We start from the raw sequence: 27,534 nt of genomic DNA on the forward strand, positions 1-27,534 counted from the left end.
ATTTAGAAGTGAGATCGTTAACTCAAACTCGTTAGAAAGCTTTCCCACTCTCCAAGAACGGTTCTACTTTTTAAAGGGTGACTTTGGGAGAAAAACTGTATATCAATGCATCATGATACCAGGTCATTTAATGCTTAAAAACAAAAATATTTTCATAAGATATTTGGCTACAGATGCCACTTCTTACCCATCTGTCCAAAAACTAATCCTGTGAAATGTCAACACATACTGGAGATTGAGATTTGAGTTCCCAGTTGTTTTGAACGCAAATCTCAAACTTCTGACTTCAGTGCATTCAAAACGGGGAGGGGGGGGAAAAAAATAAGAAGCGCTGACTGGAAAAAAAAAAACCCACCGATTTGAGTGGTCATCCAACTCAGAATTCCATCTCGGGAACTCGGGCCTCTAGAAACAGATCCGACTTTCCAACCTGAAGATCACTGGCGTCATGATTTGACCTTGTGTTTTTCCCGAGTTCCCATTCTAGCTAAAGTGGCTAGCTTAGCTGACGAACTATACTGAACAGAAATATGAATACAACATGCAACATTTTTACTAAGTCACAGTTCATATAAGGAAATAAGTCAACTGTTATAAATTAATTTGGCCCTAATCTATGGATTTCATATGACTGGGCAGGGGTGCACTTGAGCCAGACCGAGCCAATCAGAATTTTAAAAAAAATCCCCACTAAAAGGGCTTTATTGCAGACAGAAATACTCCTCAGTTTCATCAGCTGCCCAGGTGGCTGGTCTCAGACGATCCCACAGGTGAAGAAGCCGGATGTTGAGATCCTGGGATGGGGTCTGCAGGTGTGAGGCCGGTTGGATATATTGCCAAATTCTCTAACAACATTGGAGGCGGTGTATGGTAGAGAAAAGAACATTACTCTGGCAACAGCTCTGTTGGACATTTCTGCAGTCAGCATGCCAATGGCGAAGTTGGACTGTTCATGCTCAAGTCAACTTTAAAAAAAAAGGGAAGTCTTCACCGTGTGAGAGAAACAACTTTGACCAAATAGAATTTAGTAAAAACTGTTATACAGAAAATCTCATTGCAATTACGGGGTTTCCAAAGTACAACATGTGTTAAGGCAGTAATAATAAGGTGGAATTCAGCTAGCCTAGATACAGTAAGTCTGAAATCCAGACATCATTGGCAATGTTAATGAGTTCATTAAGGTTAGCGTTTCCTTTTCCCCACAAGACACCAATATAATTCCAGTGAATGGATAAGATTGAACAGTTATGTGCTCTCCACATCCCTAAAGAAGGCTATTACTCTCACGATAAGTGAAAAGGATTTACATTAAAACGTAACCATTAACACAGTCTAGATAAAACAAGTCACTGGTATGCCCTAAAAATTAGGACTGAAATCTTCACTCTGAGGACCATCCTTTCTGGATGGAAAATCTTTTTCTTCTGCTGAGAAAGGCTTCCCCCCTTTGAACTAATACTTGGTTCAGGTAGACAAATCATTCAAATGTTAGATTTGAAGGGTAAATGCCCCCCCCCCCCCCCAAAAAAAAAAATCCCAAACCAACATTTCTAATGCAAACAGACACATAAACCAACACCACAAATACATAGTACAGCAGGCAATAGACAGGGCACAGAGAGAGCGATGACTCACTGTCCAATAGGGGTCTCTGTAAGCCTGTTGAATCCTTTGGAGACTAGGGCCATTGCGTTCATGTAGCAACAGGTAGGAAGCAGCCACAGTGTCATCTGGTTTTTCTACTGTTAGTTCCAATTAAACCCAAACACTCCAGCCTGCCAGTGCAAACACGCGGGACAGTTGTGGCCTTTCGGCTCCTCTCCCAGGACTCCTACACAACGCTCCCAAGCTCTGTATCGGAATCCTGATTGCTGTCCCTGTTTCAGAATAGGAACACAGCCAAGAGTTAGACACAAAGGACTTGGCTTGTTCAAGATATTCATGGCAGAGAGGCTAAGAACTAAGGCTTAAAGCATGTCCTTTGCATTTAGCTGAGGTAGAGAGAAAGATGCCAGAAAGGAACTAAGTTTAGTGTCCCCCTGCAAGATCATTTAGTTCCCCAGTGCACTTAATTTAGGAAAAAAAATTGCTCAGGTCGTGCATGAACACTGTTCTATTACAATGAGTGTCTGGCTTAGATACCCCCAATCAGCCCTAATCGTGGGTGTGTTTGGCCTGACTCACCGCATCTCCTGCAGTAGTTTCCTGTTGCCTTGCCTCCTCTCCTCGTCAATGGGGTAGGTCTTGAATATCAACAGCCCTAGGAATATCAGAACAACAGGAGCAGCTGAGACCAGCACCTTCAGGGTTAAATTCACTGCATCAGGTTGCGAGCAGCCTCTTGTCACAAAGCCGGCAAAGCTGAACAAAATTTACAGGGAGAGAGAAGAAAAGAAAGCAGATATAAGGTACAGTTTGGCTTGATTATGAATGTGAGGATTACGTTATGGTTCACCACACGAGTGGCCCAGTGGCCCAAGGAAAATGCAGCTATCCTACAGTAGAATTTAGGCAATTGTTTTGAAAATATGATTCACTAAGCTGTTAGGAGTCCTGCAAAATAGAGTTAGATTTCAAGCTAAGCTCAGCATGCTCAGTTTATCATGTACAATACAAGCAAGAGAGCGAAACACACTTACTCGAGACTGAGAGTGGAGATGCCGAGAGAGATTCCTGAGGCAAACTTGGTGAAGAAGACATAGAAAGAGTAGAAAATGGCCTCGTGGCCACTAGAGTCTGGATTCTTCACTTTGAAATCATCCACCACATCTGGGAGCATTGACCTGAGAAACAGAGAAAGAAGACAATGTATACAAAAAAAAGGCACGACCCACCACAGACTGGACATAGGTAAAGAGACACTGGCGATATGATAGAGATCTATAGGTTGCTGTGGGTATACAGAGGTACATTCAGACAGTAGGAAACTTACCAGGGTAGGAGGAAAGCTGCAGCCACACTGACTCCTGCTGCCACAGAGACCACATAGGCCACAATCAGACTGCTCTCAATGCAGACGATCAGGATCATGAAGGGCACTGCCCACTGCGGAGAGAGACATGAATAAAACAAGCCACAAGAGAGCACCCCATACACACCAGCTTTGAGATGAAGCGCCACAACACACTGCTTACCGTGATGCCAATGTAGACTGCAGTCTTTTTCCCAAATCTGGTCAGGAACCATTGCCAGAACGGAATGGACAAAGTCCCAGAGAGCTACAAATTAAACACCAAAGAAGAGCATTAGGATATTTAACTTTTGAACCATTTCCATAAAAATACTCATCTAAGCACTGTGGGCAATGTGGGTACAGAAAAGTTCAGACTGACCGATAGGCTAAAACATAATGTGAGAAGGACACAATGTGAAAGGGCTCTTTATTTAAACCTGTAGGGGGTCCATGACCCTTGACCTGTTAGAGGTGTGGTCAACCCAGGGGCGGAAATCCCGTGGGGGGGACACGACCCCCCCCATCCTGGGAAAAATATGATTTGTCCCCCCCCAATATATCACTGAAACATAACTATGTAATTTAAATAATACGCAATGAAAGCAATTGTGCTGATTATAGACATTTAATAGCGCATTTTTAAGTTTCAAAAGATTGCGACCACCCCCACCCTTTGCCTCACAATGGTTTGATCCACTGCCAGTTCCTTAGTTGGCAAGGTAACAGAGGGGTCGTGTCTACTGTCTGAAAGGCACTCAATGAACGTAACTGACGTGAGGTTAATCCAGTCAGTCGCGCACACCCACTAGCTGAATATGCAGAGCTAGCGCACAAATATTAACTATTAAGCTAGCTAGTACCTATTCCATTTGTGGCCTCGTCAAAGATGGAATCTTTGCTATCGTCAATTTATTCCAAGATCAGCATGCAGATGTAAATTAGTGCTTCAAAGTCCCTGTGATAAGGTTAGCGATAAACTGAAGTCCAAACTGAACTACACTCTCTTCTACCATTGTCTTAAATATATTTAATGGTCTCGGTACAAAAGCTAAATTGTCGCAAGGGAACTTTTATTTATTTATATTTCACCTTTATTATTTAACCCGGGTAGAAAAGATTATAGCAAACACCACTGAAACGGAATTGGTGCTCGCTAGCTTTGCAAATTCAGCTATTGTTGGAAGCCAGCCAATATGAAACAAACTATTAAAATTACAAAACGTTGTAGCATATGTTGTGTAAATGGTGAACTCATACAGCTGTCAACTCTTGTCATTTTAATCCGTTTCACATTTGCTAGCTACCTTTTAGATCGAAGCCCAAATAGAATGATTGAAGATGATAGAAGCCCATCTCCTACTGTAAATAACCTACACTGTGTGTGTGTAGCCAGCCAGCCAGGTAGAAAAATGGCAGAAAAATAAAAGACGGACATCAGAGTATTTTTCAACACACCAAAACGCAAAGTAAGAACCCTAGTAGCCTAATATCTCAAAGACTAGTTGATAAAATGTTCATAAGAAAGAAATGAAATTCTAATGGAAATGTTTCAATGATGTCATTAGGCAGAGCAGGCAACAGATGGCACACAGACAGCAGAGTTGGGGACAGATATGCAGGGACAGACTGGCAGAGACAGGGAGTCTCAGGTAAGTTTGTTGAGTCTTTGGCAACATTATGAAAGGTTCTCCATTTTTTGTACTTGTAAAATAGGAACATAATTGGAAAATGCCATGGATACCCCCACTCTCAACTTTAACAAATCTTAGTTCAGTCACCAGTTAAAGGCAATGGTATTGCTGTTGTGATTAGTTGTGTAGTTTTGGGTACCGGTAGTTAGGAGTACAGCAAACACCTTATTTCTTTGGTTCCTCAATATACATTTACCATATTACAATGTAGGCTGTGTGTTACAGCACTACTTTTGGTGTCCCCCTCAGGAATTGCTCTTGAGAAAATGTCATGTAATTGTCCCCTCCAAAGTTGATATCAGATTTTCACCCCTGGGTCAACCCATGTGTCAAATGACCACACAAGGTTTAGCTAGCAGCTGAGCACTCAGCAGTATTAGAAATATCTAACACTATGCTGACCAAAACCAGCCTTGCATGTATGGCAGTTGGAGGAGTTGGCTAAATCACAAAGATCTGGTGACCGGGCTACTAAGGACCTTTCTAAACTCCCACATTTCCTGCTCCAGTGGCCAGGGCGGTGCAGGGCAGGTCTACATCCTACTCAGGCAGAGGGAGAAGCGACGGTGCAGAAAAGAAGGAATGGTAAATTGGAAGGAAATGCCAAAGCATGTTCCCATGGCGGTGCTGACAGATAGCCCGAGCAACAAAAGCCCCTCTGTGCTCCTTTCTTACCCCTGCTCTCTCTATTAGAGTGAGAGGGTGACAGGTTCCCAGGGACCACAACCACCTCTCACCCCCCAAAAAATTTGCCCTTTCCATTCCATAAAACACCATGGAACCACAGACATTACGCCACCCCACAAGCTGACATTTCAGTCAGCACAGAATGTAGTCACTGATGCCTTTGTGTTACACCTCTAGTGGGAGTGATCCCTAGACTCACCATAATGACCAGGAGAATGTTTTGGAAGTCATTTCTGAAGCCCATGGTGTAGCTGATGAACAGGGCAAAGTTCCCCTCCAGGAGCTGCAAGAAGGACAGCAATGACATGAACATCAACCACTGAACATACAGGAAGTCATATACTGTTGAAGTCGGAAGTTTACATACACTTAGGTTGGAGTCATTAAAATTTGTTTTTCAACCACTCCACAAATTTCTTGTTAACAAACTATAGTTTTGGCAAGTCGGTTAGGACATCTACTTTGTGCATAACAGGTAATTTTTCCAACAATTGTTTACAGAAATTATTTCACTGTATCACAATTCCAGTGGGTCAGAAGTTTACATACACTAAGTTGACTGTGCCATTAAACAGTTTGGAAAATTCCAGAAAATTATGTCATGGCTTTTGAAGCTTCCGATAGGCTCTTTTGACATCATTTGAGTCAATTGGAGGTGTACCTGTATTTCAAGGCCTACCTTAAAACTCAGTGCCTCTTTGCTTGACATCATAGGAAAATCAAATCAGCCAAAACCTCCGAAAGAATAATGGTAGACATCCAGAAGTCTGGTTCATCCTTGGGAGCAATTTCCAAAAGCCTGAAGGTACCACATTCATCTGTACAAACAATAGTACGCAAGTATAAACACCATGGGACCTCGCAGCCGTCATACCGCTCAGGAAGGAGAGAGGAATGTAATTTGTTGCGAAAAGTGCAAATCAATCCCAGAACAACAGCAAAGGACCTTGAAGATGCTGGAGGAAACGGGTACAAAAGTATCTATTAGCCACAGTAAAACGAGTCCTATATCGACATAAACTGAAAGGCTGCTCAGCAAGGAAGAAGCCACTGCTCCAAAACTGCCATAAAAAAGCCAGACTATGGTTTGAAACTGCACATGGGGACAAAGATCGTACTTTTTGGAGAAATGTCCTCTGGTCTGATGAAACAAAAATAGAACTGTTTGGCCATAATGACCATCGCTATGTTTGGAGGAAAAAGGGGGAGGCTTGCAAGCCGAAGAACACCATCCCAACCGTGAAGCACGGGGGTGGCAGCATCATGTTGTGGGGGTGCTTTGCTGCAGGAGGGACTGGTGCACTTCAAAATAGATGGCATCATGAGGGAGGAAAATTGTGGATACATTGAAGAAACATCTCAAGACATCAGTCAGGAAGTTAAAGCTTGGCCGCAAATGGGTCTTCCAAATGGACAATGACCCCAAGCATACTTCCAAAGTTGTGGCAAAATGGCGTAAGGACAACAAAGTCAAGGTATTAGAGTGGCCATCAAAGCCCTGACCTCAATTCTATAGAACATTTGTGGGCAGAACTGAAAAACCGTGTCCGAGAAAGCCTGACTCAGTTACACCAGCTCTGTCAAGAGTAATGGGTCAAAATTCACCCAACTTATTGTGGGAAGCTTGTGGAAGGCTACCCGAAACATTTGACCCAAGTTAAACAATTTAAAGGCAATGCTACCAAATACTAATTGAGTGTATGTAAACTTCTGATCATTGGGAATGTGATGAAAGAAATAAAAAGCTTAAATCATTCTCTCCTATTATTCTGACATTTCACATTCTTAAAATAAAGTGGTGATCCTAACTGACCTAAGACAGGGAATTTGTACTAGGATTAAATGTCAGGAATTGTGAAAAACTGAGTTTAAATGTATTTGGCTAAGGTGTATGTAAACCTGACTTCAACTGTACATACAGCAAACCAAACACCAGGGTTACACAGCCTATAGCTTATCATAAATCATTTTTGGTGCAACTGTATCCCACTCTAGGAGTATGAGTCACCATGAAGGCCAGCGACGTGAAGAGGAATCCCATGACCAGTTTGACATACGGCCCATATCCCATCACCATCCTCATGCCCTCAAAGAACGACATGGGCTCTGTCTTCAGACGACCACACTCTATGACCAAAACAAAGATGGTGATTAAAACTGATTAAATGCACTGTGCCAAACATCAGCTGAAGACTTATCTGATGTGCTTATCCCTCGTCTATGACATTTACTGACTGCCAAAATGTGGCCTTCTCCTAGTTACTTGTAACAAAGAATTCTTGTAACATTTTAGGGTTGAGAGGAAAGGATTTTCTGAGGATAACAGCTGTTATACTTTTCTCATATTTAGAGTACATTTGATGTAATTAATGTGAATAAAATTATGTAAACAACTTCCATTAATCAAGTCACACCTTCCTGCTCTCTGACTCCCAGGAACAGGACTGCTGCACAGAGAACATACATGACACAGATGACTGCTGAGGCGATGAGGTAGGCTCGTTTCTGTTAGAGGGACAGGAGGAGCAGGGTTAGGGTCAAATGACACTTCTAACATTGCCATTACAATGTTACACAACATGTCATCCCTGGGGTCCCCCTCTCACCGTTTCATCCAGGGATATGTGGGAGATGTTGACGTCTGACCCCAGCAGTGTGGTGTTACTGTTGTCAAGGACATCCAGGTCACCCGGGAGACAGGGGGCGATCGCCCCACCCACAATCTGCCCCTGAATTGCTGTGCCAACCACCGTGCCCAGCACCTCCACCGTCATACCTGAACAAGAGAGAGAGAGTTGAATGAAGACCTCATATTACAACCACATGAGATGCTACATAACTGCAAAGATGTACAGGATGACTTACGGTAGGCCGTGGCAGAGTCCCTCTCTTTCTGGTCCATGCTGATGAACATGGTGAGCGCTGAGTATGGCACATGGAAGCACTGCACACAAAAATAATCAATTCCTGGCACAAAATAGCTGTATGTAGCAGTAGAAGTAAAAGTATTGTCTGTTAGTTTACGCCAATCAGGGTAGGGATGGTAGGGAAAAAGTATTAAAAGGGATTAGAAATAACAATTATATTGATAGAACCCACATTAAAGCAGATCTACCCACCCACACAAATATATTGTTTAATTACATTTACGTCATTTAGCAGACGCTCTTATAATTACAACCATATCACAGTGGAGATTGAGGAGCAATGTATTGTAACATGTGCCCCTTCTTATTAATAACATTTGTTCACTAACAATAGTGTGTGTATAGGGGAGACTGACCGTCTGCAGAGACTGGAATAGGCAGTAGAAGATCAGATACCACAGGACCTTCCACTGCTCCACTGGAGGGACATACCAGATCAGGAAGTACGTGAGTACTGCAAAGGGAGTGGAGATGAGGATCCTGTGAGGAAAACAGAGGAGCATTTTAATGTTTTGGTGTCTAAGTAGGTCTATTTCATCTCTGTGACTGGAGAAAATGATACCATTTAAAATATATATATATATATATATATTTTTTTTTTTAAATTTTCCCCAGTATTGAAGCAGTAAATATTTGTTCACAATTATGATTTCCATGAGTCCCTGCCAGGCTAAGTGTGGCACCTGGTAGTTATGGCAGTAGTGCTACCATATTTTGGGCACTAACTTGTCATCTGCACAGGGTTGAGATATATATATATATATATAAACACTGAACAAACATAAGGAAATCAGTCAATTGAAATTCATTAGGCCCTAATCTAGGGATTTCACATGACTGGGCAGGGGTGCAGCCATGAGTGGTCCTTGGGGGGGGGATTTTTAAAATTGTATTTAACTAGGCAAGTTGTAATAGAGCCCGGGATTGAACCAGGGTCTGTAGTGACACCTCTAGCACTGAGATGCAGTGCCTTAGACCACTTAATATGCAACACCTGTCAGGTGGATGGATTATCTTGGCAAAGGAGAAATGCTCACTAACAGGGATGTAAACACATTTCTGCACAAATTTGTAGAGAAAGAAGCTTTTTGTGCAATTTTCAATTTTTATTTCAGCTCATGAAACAATTTACATGTTGCATTTATATTTTTGTTCAGTATATAAAGTATTTAACTTTTATTTAACTAGGCAAGTCAGTTAAGAACAAATACTTATTTACAATGACGGCCTACACCGGCCAAACCCGGACAACGTTGGGCCAATTGTGCGCCGCCCTATGGGACTCCCAATAACGGCCAGTTGTGATACAGTCTGGATTCGAACCATGGTGTCTGTAGTGATGCTTCAAGCACTGAGATGCAGTGCGTTTGACTGCTGCGCCACTCAGGAGCCATTGAACCCTGTCGTTTTCTAATCTTCTTACATTCCCAGTCCCTTTTTTTAATTCTTTCTCTGCATTGAGATCTATAACCCTTAATCCCGTTTGGGGCTGTGTATGGAGAAGGGGCTCAGAATGGGCTCACTGTGGCCCTTCTCTCTGCACTATGCCTGCCAACAGGGAGATTGTGGTGGGCTGTCCTTGTGGTGGCGCCATACTGACTCGCCTCACTCTATAGGCACAATTACACAATACACCTGACCAGCAAACCAATTGACTCCAGCTAGAAAAGCAGAACATCCATAGAGAACAAAGGATCCACTACTGCAGTGGTCTCCAACACGTAGACCATTAGCTCAACAATCAATTCTGAAAGTACATGCATTCCATCTCAAAGCTCACAGCTACCATCCAATCAAAGCAACATTGACATTATCCCACCCCTGGTTAGCCACTATTGGCTTAAAGCCAAATGTAACAATATCTGCCAATTACCAGCAATATTGCCCCTCTGTCTGTTTGGTGCGTACAGTTGTCCATCAGTCAGTATGTAGCCAATTAGCGATGTTAATGATAGTCTACACACAAGATGCTGGGTGTCTTTCCCCAAAAACCTTCTCAATTAAATGTAAACTGCGAAGTTGGCTTCCCAGACAGAACTATCATGATTAATTAGGTCATTGTTTTTCAAACTCTGCCATGACGTGTTCTGCAGCAGTAGGCCTTATTGCTAAACCGACACATTACTCACTCGTTTTGATCACGCGGACTGGGATATGTTCAGAGTAGCTTCAGAAAATAATATTGACACATATGCTGATAAACTCATTCACTGTATCAGGAAGTGCATAGGAGATGTTGCACCCACTGTGACTATTTAAACCTACCCCAAACCGTGTATAGATGGGAGCATTTGCGCAAAACTGAAGGCGCGAACCATCGCATTTAACCAGGGCAAGAAGACTGGGAATATGGAATAATACAAACAGTGTAGTTATTCCCGCCGCAAGCAATCAGGCTAAACGTCGGTATAAGGACAAAGTTGAGTCCCAGTTCAACGGCTCAGATACGAGGCTCAGATACGAGTTGTATGTGGCAGGGTCTACAGACAATCACGGATTATAAAAGGAAGACCAGCCACGTCGCGGACACCGACGTCTTGCTTCCGGACAGGCTGAACACTTTCGCTCGCTTTGAGGATAATACAGTGCAACCGACGCGGCCCGCTATCAAGGACTGTGGGCTCTAATTCTCCGTGGCGGCCGTGAGTAAGACATTTAAGTGTGTTAACCCTCGCAAGGCTGCGGGCCCAGATGATATCTCTAGCCGTGTCCTCACAGCATGGCTGGCGTTTACAGCTATATTTAATCTCTCCCTATCCCAGTCTGTTGTCCCCATATGCTTCAAGATGGCCACCATTGTCCCTGTACCTAAGAAAGCAAAAGGTAATTGAACTAAATGACTATCGCCCCGTAGCACTCACCTCTGTCCTCATGAAGTGCTTTGAGAGACTAGTCAAGGATCATATCACTCTACCTTAACTGACTCCCTAGACCCACTTCCATTTGCTTACCGCCCCAATAGATCCAGAGAATCCAATCACCACCACACTGCCCCATCCCATCTGGACAAGAGGAATACCTTTGTAAGAATGCTGTTCATTAACTATAGCGCAGCATTAAATACCATAGTACAAGCTCATCATCAAGCTCGAGGCCCTGGGTCTGAACCCCACCCTGTGCAACTGGGTCCTGGACTTCCTGACGGGTCGCCCCCAGGTGGTGAAGGTAGGAAACACCTCTTCGCTGATCCTCAACACAGGGGACCCACAAGGGTGCGTGCTCAGCCCCCTCCTGTCCTCCCTGTTCACCCATGACTGCGTGGCCAAGCACGCCTCCAACTCAATCATCAAGTTCGCAGACAACAGTAGTAGGCTTGATTACCAACAACGATGAGACAGCCTTCAGGGAGGAGGTGAGGGCTCTGGGAGTGTGGTGCCAGGAAAATAACCTCTCACTCAACAGAAGGCGGGGTCAGTAGAGGTGCATCAAAGCTGGAACCGAGAGACTGAAAAACAGCTTCTATTTCAAGGCCATCAGACTGTTAAACAACCATCACTAGCACAGAGGCAAATGCCTATAGACCGATTAGGAATCACTGGCCACTTTAATGTTTCTGTATCTAGCATTACTCATTTCATATGTAAACTGCACTCCACACCATCTTAGTCACTTTTAAATTGTGCTTACATATTGCGTCACCCATTTCATATGTACACTGCTCCAAAAAATAAAAGGGAACGCTAAAATAACATCCTAGATCTGAATGAATGAAATAATCTTAATACTTTTCTCTTTACATAGTTGAATGTGCTGACAACAAAAATCACAAAAATAATCAATGGAAATCCAATTTATCAACCCATGGAGGTCTGGATTTGGAGTCACACTCAAAATTAAAGTGGAAAACCACACTACAGGCTGATCCAACTTTGATGTAATGTCCTTAAAACAAGTCAAAATGAGGCTCAGTGTGTGTGGCCTCCACGTGCCTGTATGACCTCCCTACAACACCTGGGCATGCTCCTGATGAGGTGGCGGATGGTCTCCTGAGGGATCTCCTCCCAGACCTGGACTAAAGCATCTGCCAACTCCTGGACAGTCTGTGGTGCAACGTGGCGTTGGTGGATGGAGCGAGACATGATGTCCCAGATGTGCTCAATTGGTTTCAGGTCTGGGGAACGGGCAGGCCAGTCCATAGCATCAATGCCTTCCTCTTGCAGGAACTGCTGACACACTCCAGCCACATGAGGTCTAGCATTGTCTTGCATTAGGGGGAACCCAGGGCCAACCGCACCAGCATATGGTCTCACAAGGGATCTGAGGATCTCATCTCGGTACCTAATGGCAGTCAGGCTACCTCTGGCGAGCACATGGAGGGCTGTGCGGCCCCCCAAAGAAATGCCACCCCACACCATGACTGACCCACCGCCAAACCGGTCATGCTGGAGGATGTTGCAGGCAGCAGAACGTTCTCCACGGCGTCTCCAGACTCTGTCACGTGTGCTCAGTGTGAAACTGCTTTCATCTGTGAAGAGCACAGGGCGCCAGTGGCAAATTTGCCAATCTTGGTGTTCTCTGGCAAATGCCAAACGTCCTGCACGGTGTTGGGCTGTAAGCACAAGTCCCCCCTGTGGACGTCGGGCCCTCATACCACCCTCATGGAGTCTGTTTCTGACCATTTGAGCAGACACATGCACATTTGTGGCCTGCTGGAGGTCATTTTGCAGGGCTCTGGCAGTGCTCCTCCTGCTCCTCCTTGCACAAAGGCAGAGGTAGCAGTCCTGCTGCTGGGTTGTTGCCCTCCTACGGCCTCCTCCACGTCTCCTGATGTACTGGCCTGTCTCCTGGTAGCGCCTCCATGCTCTGGACACTACGCTGACAGACACAGCAAACCTTCTTGCCACAGCTCACATTGATGTGCCATCCTGGATGAGCTGCACTACCTGAGCCACTTGTGTGGGTTGTAGACTCCGTCTCATGCTACCACTAGAGTGAAAGCACCGCCAGCATTCAAGTGACCAAAACATCAGCCAGGAAGCATAGGAACTGAGAAGTGGTCTGCAGAACCACTTTTTTGGGGGTGTCTTGCTAATTGCCTATAATTTCCACCTGTTGTCTATTCCATTTGCACAACAGCATGTGAAATGTATTGTCAATCAGTGTTGCTTCCTAAGTGGACAGTTTGATTTCACAGAAGTGTGATTGACTTGGAGTTAAATTGTGTTTAAGTGTTCCCTTTATTTTTTTTGAGCAGTGTATATACTGTATTGTCTTCTATACTACACCACTGACTGTTAAACAGCCATCTCCATCACATCAGAGGCTGCTGCCTATAGACAGATTAGGACTCAATGGCCACTAAGGAAATGAAACACTATCCACTTGAATAATGTCTCCGTATCTTGCATTACTCATCTCATGTGCAAACTGTACTCTATACTATTCTACAGTATCTTAGTCACTAATTGTATGTAAATACTGCATCACCCATCTCATATGTATATACTGCACTTTATACTATGCCACTGTATCTTAGTCCAATGCAGCTCTTACATACAGCTACAGTTGAAGTCAGAAATTTACATTAGGTTGGAGTCATTCAAACTCATTTTTCAACTACTCCACAAATTTCTTGTTAACAAACTATAGTTTTGGCAAGTTGGTTAGGACATCTACTTTGTGCATGACAAGTAATTTTCCCAACAAATGTATCACAATTCCAGTGGGTCAGAAGTTTACATACACTAAGTTGACTTTGCCTTTAAACAGCTTGGAAAATTCCAGAAAATGTCATGGCTTTAGAAGCTTCTGATAGGCTAATTTACATCATTTGAGTCAATTGGAGGTGTACCTGTGGATGCATTTCAAGGCCTACCTTCAAACTCAGTGCATCTTTGCTTGACATCATGGGAAAATCAAAAGAAATCAGCCAAGATATCAGAAAAAAAAAAATTGTAGACCTCCACAAGTCTGGTTCATCCTTGGAAGCAATTTCCAAATGCTTTAAGGCACCACATTCATCTGTACAAACAATAGTACACAAGTATAAACACCATGGGACCACGCAGCTGTCATACCGCTCAGGATGGAGATGCATTCTGTCTCCTAGAGATGAATGTACTTTGGTGGAAAAGTGCAAATCAATAGCAAAGGACCTTGTGAAGATGGTACAAAAGTATCTATATCCACAGTAAAACGAGTCCTATATCGACATAAGCTGGAATGTCGCTCAGCAAGGAAGAAGCCACTGCTCCAAAACCGTCATAAAAAAAGCCAGACTACTTTTTTCAACTGCACATGGGGACAATGAACATACTTTTTGGAGAAATGTCCTCTGGTCTGATGAAACAAAAATAGAACTGTTTGGCCATAATGACCATCGTTATGCTTGGAGGAAAAAGGGGGATGCTTGCAAGCCGAAGAACACCATCCCAACTGACGCACGGGGGTGGCAGCATCATGTTGTGGGGGTGCTTTGCTGCAGGAGGGTCTGGTGCACTTCAAAATAGATGGCATCATGAGGGAGGAAAATTGTGGATACATTGAAGAAACATCTCAAGACATCAGTCAGGAAGTTAAAGCTTGGCCGCAAATGGGTCTTCCAAATGGACATTGACCTCAAGCATACTTCCAAAGTTGTGGAAAAATGGCGTAAGGACAACAAAGTCAAGGTATTGGAGTGGACATCACAAAGCCCTGACCTCAATCCTATAGAACATTTGTGGGCAGAACTGAAAAAGCGTATGCGAGCAAGGAGGCCTACAAACCTGACCCAGTTACACCAGCTCTGTCAGGAAGAATGGGCCAAAATTCACCCAACTTTTTGTGGGAAGCTTGTGGAAGGCTACCTGAAGCATTTGACCCAAGTTAAACAATTTAAAGGCAATGCCACCAAATAGTAATTGAGTGTATGTAAACTTCTGACCCACTGGGAATGTGACGAAAGAAATAAAGCAATCATTCTACTATTATTCTGACATTTCACACTCTTAAAATAAAGTGGTGTTCTAACTGACTTAAGACAGGGAATTTTTACTAGGATTAAATGTCAGGAATTGTGAAAACCTGAGTTTAAGTGGATTTGGCTAAGGTGTATGTAAACTTCCGACTTCAACTGTATATTCTTAATCCATTCTTTACTTAGATTTACGTGAATATGTTCTGAAACTGTTAGATATTACTGCACTGTCGGAGCTAGAAGCTACACCCGCAAATAACATCTGCTAAACACGTGTATGTGACCAGTAACATTTTATTTGATAGATTTACAATAAAAAAAAGGGGGAAATTACACCAACAACAAAAATCTAAATGTGATCGTTTTTTCCCCAAACAATTGTCTTCTGATGCGATTTAAGCATTGACATGACTCAGAACATTCCTTTGCTGTTTCTCTATGAATAATTGTTATATTGAGAGTAGAAAAAAAATCAAATACCAGCAAGAATAAAACTGCGAAAATAGAATTCGAAAATACTAAAGATTATTTGGCATGACAGGTCCCATAAAATTCATATTAACCATTAGATTACCAGGTATATTGATAGAAAACACATATATACACACCAAAGACCCAGGGAAGAGTTGCAGGGTAGAGAAGAATGTGCGTATCTGAAAGTAGCTACCATGCTAGAAAATGTTGGCGACCCCAGCACTAATGGGTTTCCAGCAGACCAGTCCACTAAAAATAATACAAGTCAGGGGGATTGCTGGCAAGGTATTTTGGAGACAAATATGCATCAACAAAGACATTTCTATGCCTGCAGGGCAGTGGGCGTTCCACTCGTCTCATCCTCTCACCAGTTGAGAACAGTGGTTGCTGTAACATTGCATGCTCATCTGCCAAGTGTTTTAATCACTTCAACAGCATTAATACTTTAGAACAATCTCTCGCTAATAAGTAATGTTTCTTTCTATCCATAATCTATGCTTGACCTGCAATTATGGTGCCTACAGTCCTCAGGGGGCCTATCAGCTAAATTAACTGAAAATGCATGTTTGTCTGACATGACGACCCCACTCACAAAATGGCCAGTCAATGGGAATAGCCCATCCTCAGCAGCCCACACCAACTGAACTGGATAATCCCCCTCCATCTTGTTCCTTAGACTATGTGGGCTGACAATGGGGTTAATGAGAGTCAATAGGCTGATCTGACTGGAAATAGAGGTCAGATTTCCCCTTGATTGTCTGCATTTTGTAAACCGTCACTCCGGTTTAATACACCAAGCTCACAGCATGAGCTCGACGGCAGCCCAACACCAATGACCTTGAGGCAAAGACATACACAACACACCTCAGGGGGTAGAGCAAGACACGAGAGAGGAAAAGGCTCAGGGTTTTATTTTGCAGACTGGATCATCTGCCTGTGAGAAACATTCATGTGCTTGTTCAAGTTGTCAACATTGTCTTATCAATATCATAATACTTAAAAAGCGAAACTATTAAAGTACTGATCAGCAGAGCCCATTAAGATAACATTGTGTTCCCTCTCTTATAACAATGATCCTTTTGATGTAATTTTTAAATCACAACCAATCAGATGATTATTTAAAATTGGTCTTGCAGGCAGATACATGGAAGAGGGTTCTAGAATTCCACAGTGTTTAGGACTAATGAATACAATTCTGGGAAAAACATCTTCCACTTACAGTGCCAGTAAAAAAGGCTGGTACATTCAGATGGGGAAAGAGCTTTAGTTAAGTAATGCATTATTGTTAGTGGGGAAGACATCTAAATCTCCTAGTCTGTGCTAAGGTGCGGATAACAAGCTTTGTGGTTTGTACAGGCCAGAAAACTGCCACCTAACAGTGACCTACCTCATTGACAAGCAGCCAAGAATCTCCCCTCTACTTGACCTGTGGTAACTTCTCTGAATTTGGTGTCTCGTGTGGCTCAGTTGGTAGAGCATAGTGTTTGCAACGCCAGGGTTGTGGGTTCGATTCCCACGGGGGACCAGTACGGAGAGAAAAAAAAAAGGTATGAAGTGTATGCATTCACTACTGTAAGTCGCTCTGGATAAGAGCGTCTGCCAAATGACAAATGTAAAAATGTAGGCAAACCCCCTCCCCACCTGCATTCTGGAATCACACACACACACACACTTCAGGCCCCCCATTGGCCTAAATCCAGTGGTGTGTTGAGGTTTGGACCAATCAGAGAGGGAGAAGCCAGTTCTCTCCACCTGGCATCCTACATTACACGCCCAGGGTCCTAAGATATCAAGCGAATCCAGCTTGATATCTTGACAGAATTCCTAGACAGTCACAGTATAATGCCAAATATACATTTTAACCACAATTTCACTCCATCCTCTTGTAGAGGAGTATGTGAAAATATACATTAGTATGTTTTATATACACACATTAGTATGTTAAATGTAAAAGATGTTCCCTCTGGTTTAAATAACTTTGGTCGGTGCAGGGTCACACAGTCGCAGTACCCAAAGGCCAGAGAGGAGTCAGGGATGAGTGTTTCTCTTGACCACATGGGGTCATAGAGTTTCACAGGTCCATATAAAGTAGGATGCAAAGTGCTAGGTAGCAGGGGTAGGATGCTGTTAGAGGATCTATCACCATCGAGATCATCTCTCTTTACAAACAACTGTCTCACAATGTTAAATACCTCCCATTATGGAATTCCTACAACCAGATGTCAAATAAGACTACTGCCTTGATAGAGCACACCTAGCAACAAAACAGTAACGGTTAACAATGACGTTTTTTTGACGCGAGGATTACTTTAGCAGTAGCATTGCCGAATCTTATATGCAATGCTCATGTGTTTAGATGATCAGTGTGTGACACTGGAGCTCTGGTTTCATCAACTAGTGACAGATATTCTGGGCTGTTGTACTCACTCCAAAATGCACTCCTATTACTTTAGAGAGGGAACTCACCGTTCTCTTCCATTCCTGACACATAGCACCCACCACTTGGCTTAAGTCTCGATTAGGGCATCTGGGGGAAAAATCATAGCATTTCTACCATCCAGAACTTTGTGGAACCTCACAGTGGCAGCTCAGAAAAAAAAGAAAGAAAGCACCTGGGTATTCTAAAACTAACTAAAATAAGATTTAGCTCCATTCCAGTCTGTCCTGGTTTGCACCCAGAGGAGAAGTTAAAAGCTACTACAATCTAAGACAGACAGTACCCAACTGCAGATAAAGACAGTAATAGCGACAGGGGATACTGAGGTCAAATAGAGAACAAGTTATGCATATCAGTGACAGCCTGTTCTCTCTATTCAATCTGTTTCATTTCAGCTTCGTTGTCACGATAACCACCTATATTTCCATTTCCACTACTGTTCTCCCTCGAAGCGTGACGAGAGGTTATGCTTTAAATCTCTGAATGACTCCTCTCCCCCTTCCGCCAATATCCTATTCTTGTTTATGTCCTCTGTTTTCATTTCCTCTTTCATTCCTGCCTGCTGTAAGGATGTCCACTGGGTGACCGAGGCGGAGACACCTACCAGGGCATCATCCGGCCACACCGGGTCCATCTGCTCCGGCTCACCAGGAAGCCCACCGTTGGGTCGGTCACTGCATCCCAGGCCCGGCCCACAAACAAAATGATAGAGGCATAGAATGGGTCCAGCTATGGAGAGAGAGTTAAAGGGAGAGAGAGAGAGAGAAATCATTCATTGTCTGTCAGACCACTACAACCACAGACATCAGCCATCACCTCTCCTCACAGAAGCTGTGGCCATTGACACAGAAATAAAAAAGCCATCTTTTGCATCTTAGCAACAAGATGACTAAGAGGATATTTAGTGAGTTGCAAAGGTTGTGTAAGAACAGTCAGGGATACATGGTGTGGCCACATTGACAACATTACCATCAGAACAGTGTGGTGTTTAAGACAATTCCAAGGAGCTCATTATCTCTCTGGTTGAATGCGTTGTATTCAGTGTGCACAGTTTATCACTTGCTAATTGAGAGACAAAGCAAAGCAGTGGGGAGTCAGAGTTAAAGTGCTTCACTAGATGAGTCATGCCAGAGGCTGGCAAAATGAAACCAGCTCTTTGGCCTTGCCCATTAAAAAGTAAAAGGGGAACTGATTTTGTGACAGTGAGCTCAGAAATGTTACAGTATTCAGAAAATAAATGAGACAAAATATATACACCGACTTTCTATGTTGTGCTTTAAATGACAATTTCAAGACAAGGACTGATACAGTATAAAGCTCATTAGATGGACACTGAAATACTGAACGTGAACTACAATTTTCAGTTCTGCCCTAGGAACACTGCTCTTTGTCTTGGGGATTTATTAATTACAGTGCCTATATAGGAGATCAGTGGTGGGAAAAGTACACAACTAGTAAAAGTAAATATACCTTAATGGAAGATGACTCAAGTAAAAGGTCACCCAGTAAAATTCTACTTGAGTAAAAGTATTTGGTTTAAAATATACTTCAGTATCAAAAGTAAAAAATTATTTCAAATTCCTTATATTAAGCAAACCAGATGGCACCCAATGTATTTTTATTTATGGAAAGCCACAGGCACACTCCAACATAATTTAGAAACAAAGCATGTGTTTAGTGAGTCCGCCAGATCAGAGGCAGTAGGGATGACCAGGGATGAATTTGAGTGCGTGAATTTGACTATTTTCCCATCCTGCTAAGCATTCAAAATGTAACGAGTACTTTTGGGTGTCAAGGAAAATGTACGGAGTAAAAAGTAGAATATTTTCTTAAGGAATGTAGTGAAGTAAAAGTAGTTAATATAAATAGTAAAGTACCGTAATTTCCGGACTATTAAGCGCACCTGAATATAAGCCGCACCCACTGAATTAAAAAATATATTATTTTGAACATAAATAAGCCGCACGTCTATAAGCCGCAGGTGCCTAACGGTACATTGAAACAAATGAACTTTACACAGGCTTTAACGAAACACAGCTTGTAACAAAAAAAATAATATTTGCAGTAAGCTTTAGTTGTCTTTTTGCACCGAGTCAATTCCTCACACTGCTGTTTCCAACGTCTTATCATCGACTCATTAAGACCAAGCTCCCGTGCAGCAGCTCTATTTCCTTATCCAACAGCCAGATCAATCGCCTTCAACTTGAAAGCTGCATCATATGCATTTCTCCGTGTCTTTGCCATGATGAGGGTGACAAAATGACTACCATAATCAGAATGATGGGAAGTTTGAGAGCGCTCGATTTAATCTAAACAGTAAACAAAAAAGTTGTTTGACCTTAACCCGTTCGGCAATTTCATTGGTCTAATGAAAGCTTCATGCCGCCAAAAAACTGAGCACGTCACAGAATGTGTTTTTTTGAGAGAAAAAAAATTTAAAGCGGGAAAAATCCAAAAATTATATTGTTTAAGCCGCGAGGTTCAAAGCTGGGAAAAAAGTTGCGACTTATAGTCCGGAATTTACGGTACAGATGCCCCCAAAAAAACAAATTTAGTAGTACTTTAAGGCATTTTTACTTAAGTACTGCACACCACTGATAGAGATGCCTAGCTTGAGATTCTAACCCAAGCCTTCTATGTCCCCCACCCTGGTGGTTTTGCCCTCTGTCTCAACCCCTGTCCCACTCACCTGGGCCACATCCAGCAGGTAGATCTGGAGGAAGAAGCCCAGAGCACTGCCAGTGATCTGATAGGGAGCCCCTCCAATGGCATAGCACAACTTACTGCACACTGATAGACGGCCGCTGTCGTCTCGCCGCTGGAGAATAGGGAGAGAAGACTCACATAGCAGGACGATAGGACAATGTTTTGTCATACACAAAATACAGAAATGAAGAACACTTGAATTAAATGGGTTGCTATTGATACACAATTTAGCTGTGTTGTGATACGGGGCTCTGTGTATGTCCATATCCAACTCGGACTTTGTATTAAAAACTGACAAAAATGTGGGAGGCATTTCATTTTTATATATTTAGCCAGGATAGTCCACTCTAACAATTGCTACAGTTTTCTAGGGAGTCCTGGATTCCATATAATCAATAAAACACACCATACACAGAAGCATATACAGCAAATCCATTAGCATACATACAACAGCACAGCTACAATCACAGCACACACAGAAGCACACACTTCATACTTGGTTGGAGACTTCCACCTGAACAGGTCTGATATGTATTCATGCAGTTTGTGCTGTGTCACCTTGGAAACAGTCACTAAGGTGTTGTAATGGATCCTGCTTGTCTGTGGTTCGATTCTAGCTTCTTGCACAAAAAATAAAATCTGTGTTCCCTCCGTGAATACCCAGTCATGATAGAAGCAGCCCTATTGATGATACGTTGTAGCTGGTTAAGACCAGTCTTATTGCACTGATGCATGGTGGGAAGCCACACTGTGGTTTATCACTTAATAATGAACAAACCTGATCAGTAAAAACTAACTGGTAGGTCTAACTTTACTTCGGTGAAGAACTGTCATCATCCTCCCTTAAGGATGTGGGTTTTTGGTAACGGCACAAGGCAACGTTTCTTAAACATACAGTATGCAAACAATTCCTCCAAAACAAAATATAAAAGTGTTGATATTAGTTGGTAGGGGTCTTTACTTCAATATTATATTTGGATGCATTTCTAATACCTTAAGACTTTCTGCTAGATGTTATCTAAGACTGATTTTCCATCTGCTTGACCAGAAATCATAGCCTTTGCTTAGTCCTAATTTTTTGGGATGGAAAATGGTTGAAAAATGTAACTGCATTAATTTCTCCAAAATAGACTTCACTTTCATTTGACATGCTCTTATGAGCTTCACATGTTGGTCCTCATGGGTCCTTTTAGATAGAAATTCCCTAAAACATTGTGAGGCCAACCCTCACCCCATTTTTAACATCAGATTAGCACCAAATCCCTCTGACTATGCAGTCTGGGCCACAAGGAGTTTAGAAACTGGTGTGAGACTGGGAGGTCACTGCACAACTCTGCTTGGTGCCGGAGGCAGCGATTGATTGGCTCTGGCTATGTGATGAGGCATTCCGACGTTCCATCAGCGGCCTGAGTGCCCCAGCAGTCTGCAGACAGTCAGGAGTGCACACACACCCCTCCTTCCAATCACAAAAACATCCTACTGGTCAATGAGTAAATAAACCCAGTCCAATAGCATCTATTCTGACACCGTCCTGTCAGTCAGTGTTGTTATAAGCACCTCTGACCCATTCATAGTACTTTCCCAGGTGAAATACGCCCGCATAGAACAGGAATTACATCCCACATTGCCTTCAGGAATGCAGCCTGAAGATATCCTGTGTAGGACAACTTGTATGGAACATACACAAAAGTATGTTGACACGCCTTCACAATAGTGGATAAGGCTATTTCAGCCACATGCCTTGCTGACAGGTGTATAATATCGAGCACACAGCCATGCAATTTCTGCCCTGCTAGAATTGCCTCGGTCAACTTTAAGTGCTGTTATTGTGAAGCGGAAACGTCTAGGAGCAACAACGGCGAAGTGGTAGGCCACACAAGCTCACAGAATGGGAACGCAGAAGCGTGTAGTACATAAACATCCTCTGTTGAAACACTCACTATCGAGTTCCAAACTGCCTCTGGAAGGGACATCAGCACAATAACTGTTCGTCTGGACCTTCATGAAATGGGTTTCCATGGCCGAGCAGCTCTACAAGCCTAAGATCACCATGCACAATGCTATGCGTCAGCTGGAGTGGTGTAAAGCTCGCCGCCATTGGAGCAGCGTTCTCTAGAGTGATGAATCACACTTCCCCATCTGGCAGTCTGGGTTTGGCAGAAGCCAGGAGAATGCTACCTGCCCCAATGCCAACTGTAAAGTTTGGTGGAGGAGGAATAATGGCCTGGGGATATTTTTCATGGTTCGGGCTAGGCTCCCCAGTTCCAGTGAAGGGGAAACTTAACGCTACAGCATACAATGACATTCTGTGCTTCCAACTGTGGCAGTTTGGGAAGGACCTTTCCTGTTTCAGTATGACACAGCCCCCATGCACAAAGCAAGGTCCATACAGAAATGGTTTGTTGAGGTCGGTGCAGAAGTACTTGACTAGCCTTCACAGAGCCCTGACCTCAATCCCGTCGAACACCTTTGGAATGAAATAGAACGCTGACTGTGAGCCAGGCCTAATCGCCCCACATCAGGGCCCGACCTCACTAATGCTCGAGGCTGCAGCAAGTCCCTGCAGCAATGTTCCAACATGTAGTGGAAAGCCTTCCCAGAAGAGTTGAGGCTGTTATAGCAGTTGGGGACCAACTCCATATTAATGCCCATTATTTCTGAATGAGATGTTCGATATGCAGGTGTCCACATACTCTTGGTCATGAGAGATATCTATCCACACACACCAAAAACATAAATGCAGTACCTCTGCATTTGGCAGAGGTACTTCCAAATGCAACAAGCTAATTTCTCACATTGTGCACAAATTTGTTTACATCCCTGTTAGTAAGCACTTCTCCTTTGCCAAGATACTGCAAATCCATCCACCTGACAGGTGTGGCATATCTGGGTATAATAAAAGGCCACTTTAAAAATGTGCAGTTGTCACAACGCAATGCCACAGATGTCTCACGTTATGAGGGAGTAAGCAATTGGCATGCTGACCGCAGGAATGTACACCAGAGTTTATTTCCCCAGATAATTGAATGTTCATTTCTCTACCAACATTTTAGAGAATGTCAGTAGGTCCAACAGGCCTCACAACAGCAGACCATGTGTAACCATGCCAGCCCAGGACATCCAGATCAGACTTCTTCACCTGCGGGATCGTCTGAGCCCAGCCACCTGGACAGCTGATGAAACTGTGGGTTTGCACAACCGAAGAATTTCTGCACAAAGTGTCAGAAACCGTCTCAAGGAAGCTCATCTGCGTGCTTGTCCTCACCAGGGTCTTGACCTGACTGCAGTTCAGTGTCGTAACTGACTTCAGTGGGCAAATGCTCACCTTTGATGGCCACTGGCACGCTGGAAAAAAGTGCCCCCTTCACAGCTGAATCCCAATTTCAACTGTACCTGGCAGATGGAAGACAGCGTGTATGGCGTTGTGTGGGCAAGCAGTTTGCTGATGTCAATGTTGTGAACAGAGTGCACCATCGTGGCGGTGGGGTTATGGTATGGACAGGCATTAGCTACAACAAACAGAATTACATTTTATCTATGGCAATTTCAATGCACAGAAATACCGTGACGATAGGCTACCTGCCATCGGGGCAGCAGGTAGCCTAGTGGTTAGAGCATTGGACTAGTAACCAAAAGGTTGCAAGATCAAATCCTAGAGCTGACAAGGTAAAAATCTGTCATTCTGCCCCTGAACAAGGCAGTTAACCCACTGTTCCTAGGCCGTCATTGAAAATAAGAATTTGTTCTTAATAACTGACTTGCCTAGTTAAATAAAGGAGAAAAAAAATATCCTGGGAGGCCCATTGTCATGCCATTCATCCGCTGCCATCACTTCATGTTTCAGCATGATAATGAACAGCCCAATATCACAAAGATCTGTATACAATTCCTGGTAGCTGAAAATGTCCCAGTTCTTCCATGGCCTGCACGCTCACCAGACATGTCACCCATTGAGCATGTTTGGGATGCTCTGGATCAATGTGTACAACAGTTCCAGTTCCCGCCAATATCCAGCAACTTTGCACAGCCATTGCAGAGGAGTGAGACAACATTCCACAATCAACAGCCTGATCAACTCTATGTGAAGGAGATGTCACACTGCATAAGTCAAATGGTGGTCACACCAGATAGTGACTGGTTTTCTGATCCATGCCCCTACTTAAATCAGCCAATTTATTTACATTGACTGATTTCCTTATATTAACTGTAACTCAGTAAAATCTTTGAAATTGTTGCACTTATAAATTCTCTGAGAGAAAATTCAAAAACAAACCCAATTTTGATACACTCCCATATCTACTGGGTGAAATACCAGTGTGCCACCATAGAAGCAAGATTTGTGACCTGTTGCCACAAGGGCAACCAGTGAAGAACCAACACCATTGTACATTGTTACAACACTATTTAGACATGACATTTGAAATGTCTATTCTTTTGAACTTCTGTGAGTAATGTTTACTGTTCATTTTTATTATTTATTATCTACTTCACTTGCTTTGGCAATGTTAACACATTTCCCATGCCAATAAAGCCCTTAAATTGAAATTGACACAGACAATCAGTGACACCTCTAAAATGGTGTTGATGTGCCACATTGCACCTCCCTGCCAGTCAGAATGAAAGGTAAATAGCATTTGAGCTCATCAAGCAGCTGAGACTGGCATGGGACCAGAGATGAGGCAAAACTTTGACGGAGCAGCCAAAACATTACACACCGGAAATCAACCCGTTACAAGGAAATCCAGTGTGACAGCACAGCACTGATGCCGTGTTCAAACACTCGTTGGGACTAGGAAACTCAGCAATGTCCAACTTGCTAACTAACTGGTTGAACGCAGCACATGTAAGTAGCAAGTTGGAAATGTCTGAGTTTCCTAGTTCCTACTAGCACCTGAACGCGGCATTATGGTGCTTTCAAGACAACAGGGAACTCAGAGGTTGAATCATAACATCAGTGATGTTCAGGTCGGAGCTCTAGAAATAGGCCAGAGACCCGACTTGGAATTCGAAGTTGGATGACCGTTAAACTAATTTTCCCAGTCGCAGCTCGTTTTCTTCGGAGTTCCCAGTTGTTTTGAACGCACTGAGGTCAGAGATTTCACAGTTCCGAGTTCCCAGTTATTTTCAACGCGGCCCATCGAGACAATTACTGACGTCATATCAGTGAACGTCAGTAAAACATTAGTCTTCGGTTCTTATTATAGACAAATGTAGTGCATTCAGGACAACTGGGAACTCGGGGGAAAAAAATCAGTTCTGATTGGGAAAATGTCTTGAATGGTCATCCAAATCCGAATTCCAAGTCGGAAACTCTGGCCTAGTTCTAGAGCTCTGACTTTACAACCTGAAGATCACTGATGTTATGAGAACCACATTTCACCCCCCCCAGAGTTCCCAATTGTCTTGAAAGCACCAATAGGTCTATGTATGCTGTTCTTTTTAGAGTTTGAGTACGTCAGCTGGTCAACATTATCCTTCAGACAATATTAATCATAGCTAAAATACAGGTTTAATGAATGCATGTCCCTTTAAAAACGGTAAAGTTTCTCTCTGAAGACCTACACTCAGATTGCTCTAACGTGGTGAAATTCAATCCCCGTCAACGAACATGGAGGGCATTAGTGTACTGTCAGCTATGGTTTAGTCACAATTACACCAGTAACCTAAGCCACTCATTGTAAATGCCTATCATTTGAAGGCTAATTGACGTTTGAAACGTGACTGCAGTAAGTAACCAGCCCAATAAAAATAGCACATAATGGCACCACATGCCCTCACTGCCAATTACAGCGGCTTTCCTAATAGCCTAATCAAACCGGTCTCAATCTTATCTTGATATCACGGTCAAAATATTTCAGTGAATTTGTGTGCGTTGAAAAACCCATTATAAAAATGCCTATTTAAGCTACAATACAGCCCATATTTATCCATGTGGATATGGTACTAAAACAATACCGTGCAGATATCCGTATAGCCTACATAACAGTATTGTGAAGATAATTTTAGGCCATAAATTAATAGAATTCCTCGCACTTACCTTGGCAATTTTGATTCCATCTTGACTTCTTGTTTTTTTTCTTAACAGACTTGACGCGGAATATTGCTCCGCGCACTCTCCTTTTACCATATCGTTTTAAACCGATAATTTCTTTCAAAAGCCTTAAAAAATGTTTTTGCTCCTCACTCAGTATTGGAACCGCACGGGTAAGCCACGGTTCAAAGCTCTGTGTGTTGCACACTCAATTTGGGAGGCTGGTCTCCTTGGTTTGATATGGATGGATAGAGCGCGTCTTTGCCCTCCCCCGCTCATTCATCCACGCTTTCAAATATTACGCCTCCGACGTCATGTTAACCCTTTAATTGACTAATTGGATTCAATGCAAGGTAGCCTACACTAAAGGAAACATAGCATACCAACAATATAGGCAGAAATATTTGTCTGCATCAATTTTATATTATGACATAGTGCACTTTGGGTTATAAAAGTGTGGGTGGGACATGACCTGGCGGGTGGGAGGTGCCTCCCCCAGAATTTTTGAGCCATATAAAGCAAATTTCGGAACTTTTTACCCAATCGAATATGTCGTCTCTATTTGCAACTAAAAGTCAGCAAAAATGCCCACAGTCATCAAGCTAGGTAAAAAACGAGCTCTGACTGGGAAAATATGTTTTTAACGGTCATCCAACTCCGAATTCCAAGTTGGGAACTCATGCCTCTTTCTAGAGCTCCGACTTTCCAACCTGAAGTTTTTTTATTATTA

General features: G+C 43.0%; 1 protein-coding gene across 3 annotated transcripts; it reads right to left on the reverse strand.

The window, feature by feature from the left end:
- Positions 1-464: 464 nt before the first annotated feature.
- On the reverse strand, positions 465-27,198 carry LOC115162414 (sodium-dependent lysophosphatidylcholine symporter 1-B). 3 transcript variants are annotated; one of them, XM_029713694.1, is made up of 14 exons: positions 26,811-27,198; positions 20,757-20,885; positions 18,672-18,796; positions 8,615-8,738; positions 8,197-8,275; positions 7,938-8,107; positions 7,746-7,836; positions 7,340-7,458; positions 5,531-5,614; positions 3,135-3,218; positions 2,933-3,045; positions 2,640-2,783; positions 2,185-2,260; positions 465-1,877 (listed from the first exon to the last, which is right to left on the reverse strand). In XM_029713694.1, the coding sequence occupies exons 1-13, from the start codon at positions 26,898-26,900 to the stop codon at positions 2,230-2,232; spliced, it is 1,383 nt and encodes a 460-aa protein (XP_029569554.1). In that variant the 5' UTR covers positions 26,901-27,198; the 3' UTR covers positions 465-1,877; positions 2,185-2,229. The 3 variants fall into 3 exon arrangements, with proteins under 3 accessions (XP_029569554.1, XP_029569553.1, XP_029569555.1); XM_029713693.1 differs by having other exon boundaries at positions 2,185-2,361; XM_029713695.1 differs by lacking the exons at positions 18,672-18,796; positions 20,757-20,885; positions 26,811-27,198 and adding an exon at positions 17,018-17,128 and having other exon boundaries at positions 2,185-2,361.
- Between the last annotated feature and the right edge of the window lie 336 nt (positions 27,199-27,534).

This window comes from Salmo trutta, chromosome 25 (assembly GCF_901001165.1).
Source record: "Salmo trutta chromosome 25, fSalTru1.1, whole genome shotgun sequence".
In the NCBI taxonomy this organism is placed as follows: domain Eukaryota; kingdom Metazoa; phylum Chordata; class Actinopteri; order Salmoniformes; family Salmonidae; genus Salmo; species Salmo trutta.

Coding starts and splice junctions, on each gene's coding strand:
- LOC115162414 (XM_029713693.1), bottom strand. CDS start 26,900: ATGGTAAAAGGAGAGTGCGCGGAGCAATATTCCGCGTCAAGTCTGTTA. Junction 8,739..18,671: donor TGTGGCCGGATGATGCCCTG/GTAGGTGTCTCC, acceptor TTTTCCTCACAG/GATCCTCATCTCCACTCCCT. Junction 3,046..3,134: donor CAGTCTACATTGGCATCACG/GTAAGCAGTGTG, acceptor CTCTCTCCGCAG/TGGGCAGTGCCCTTCATGAT.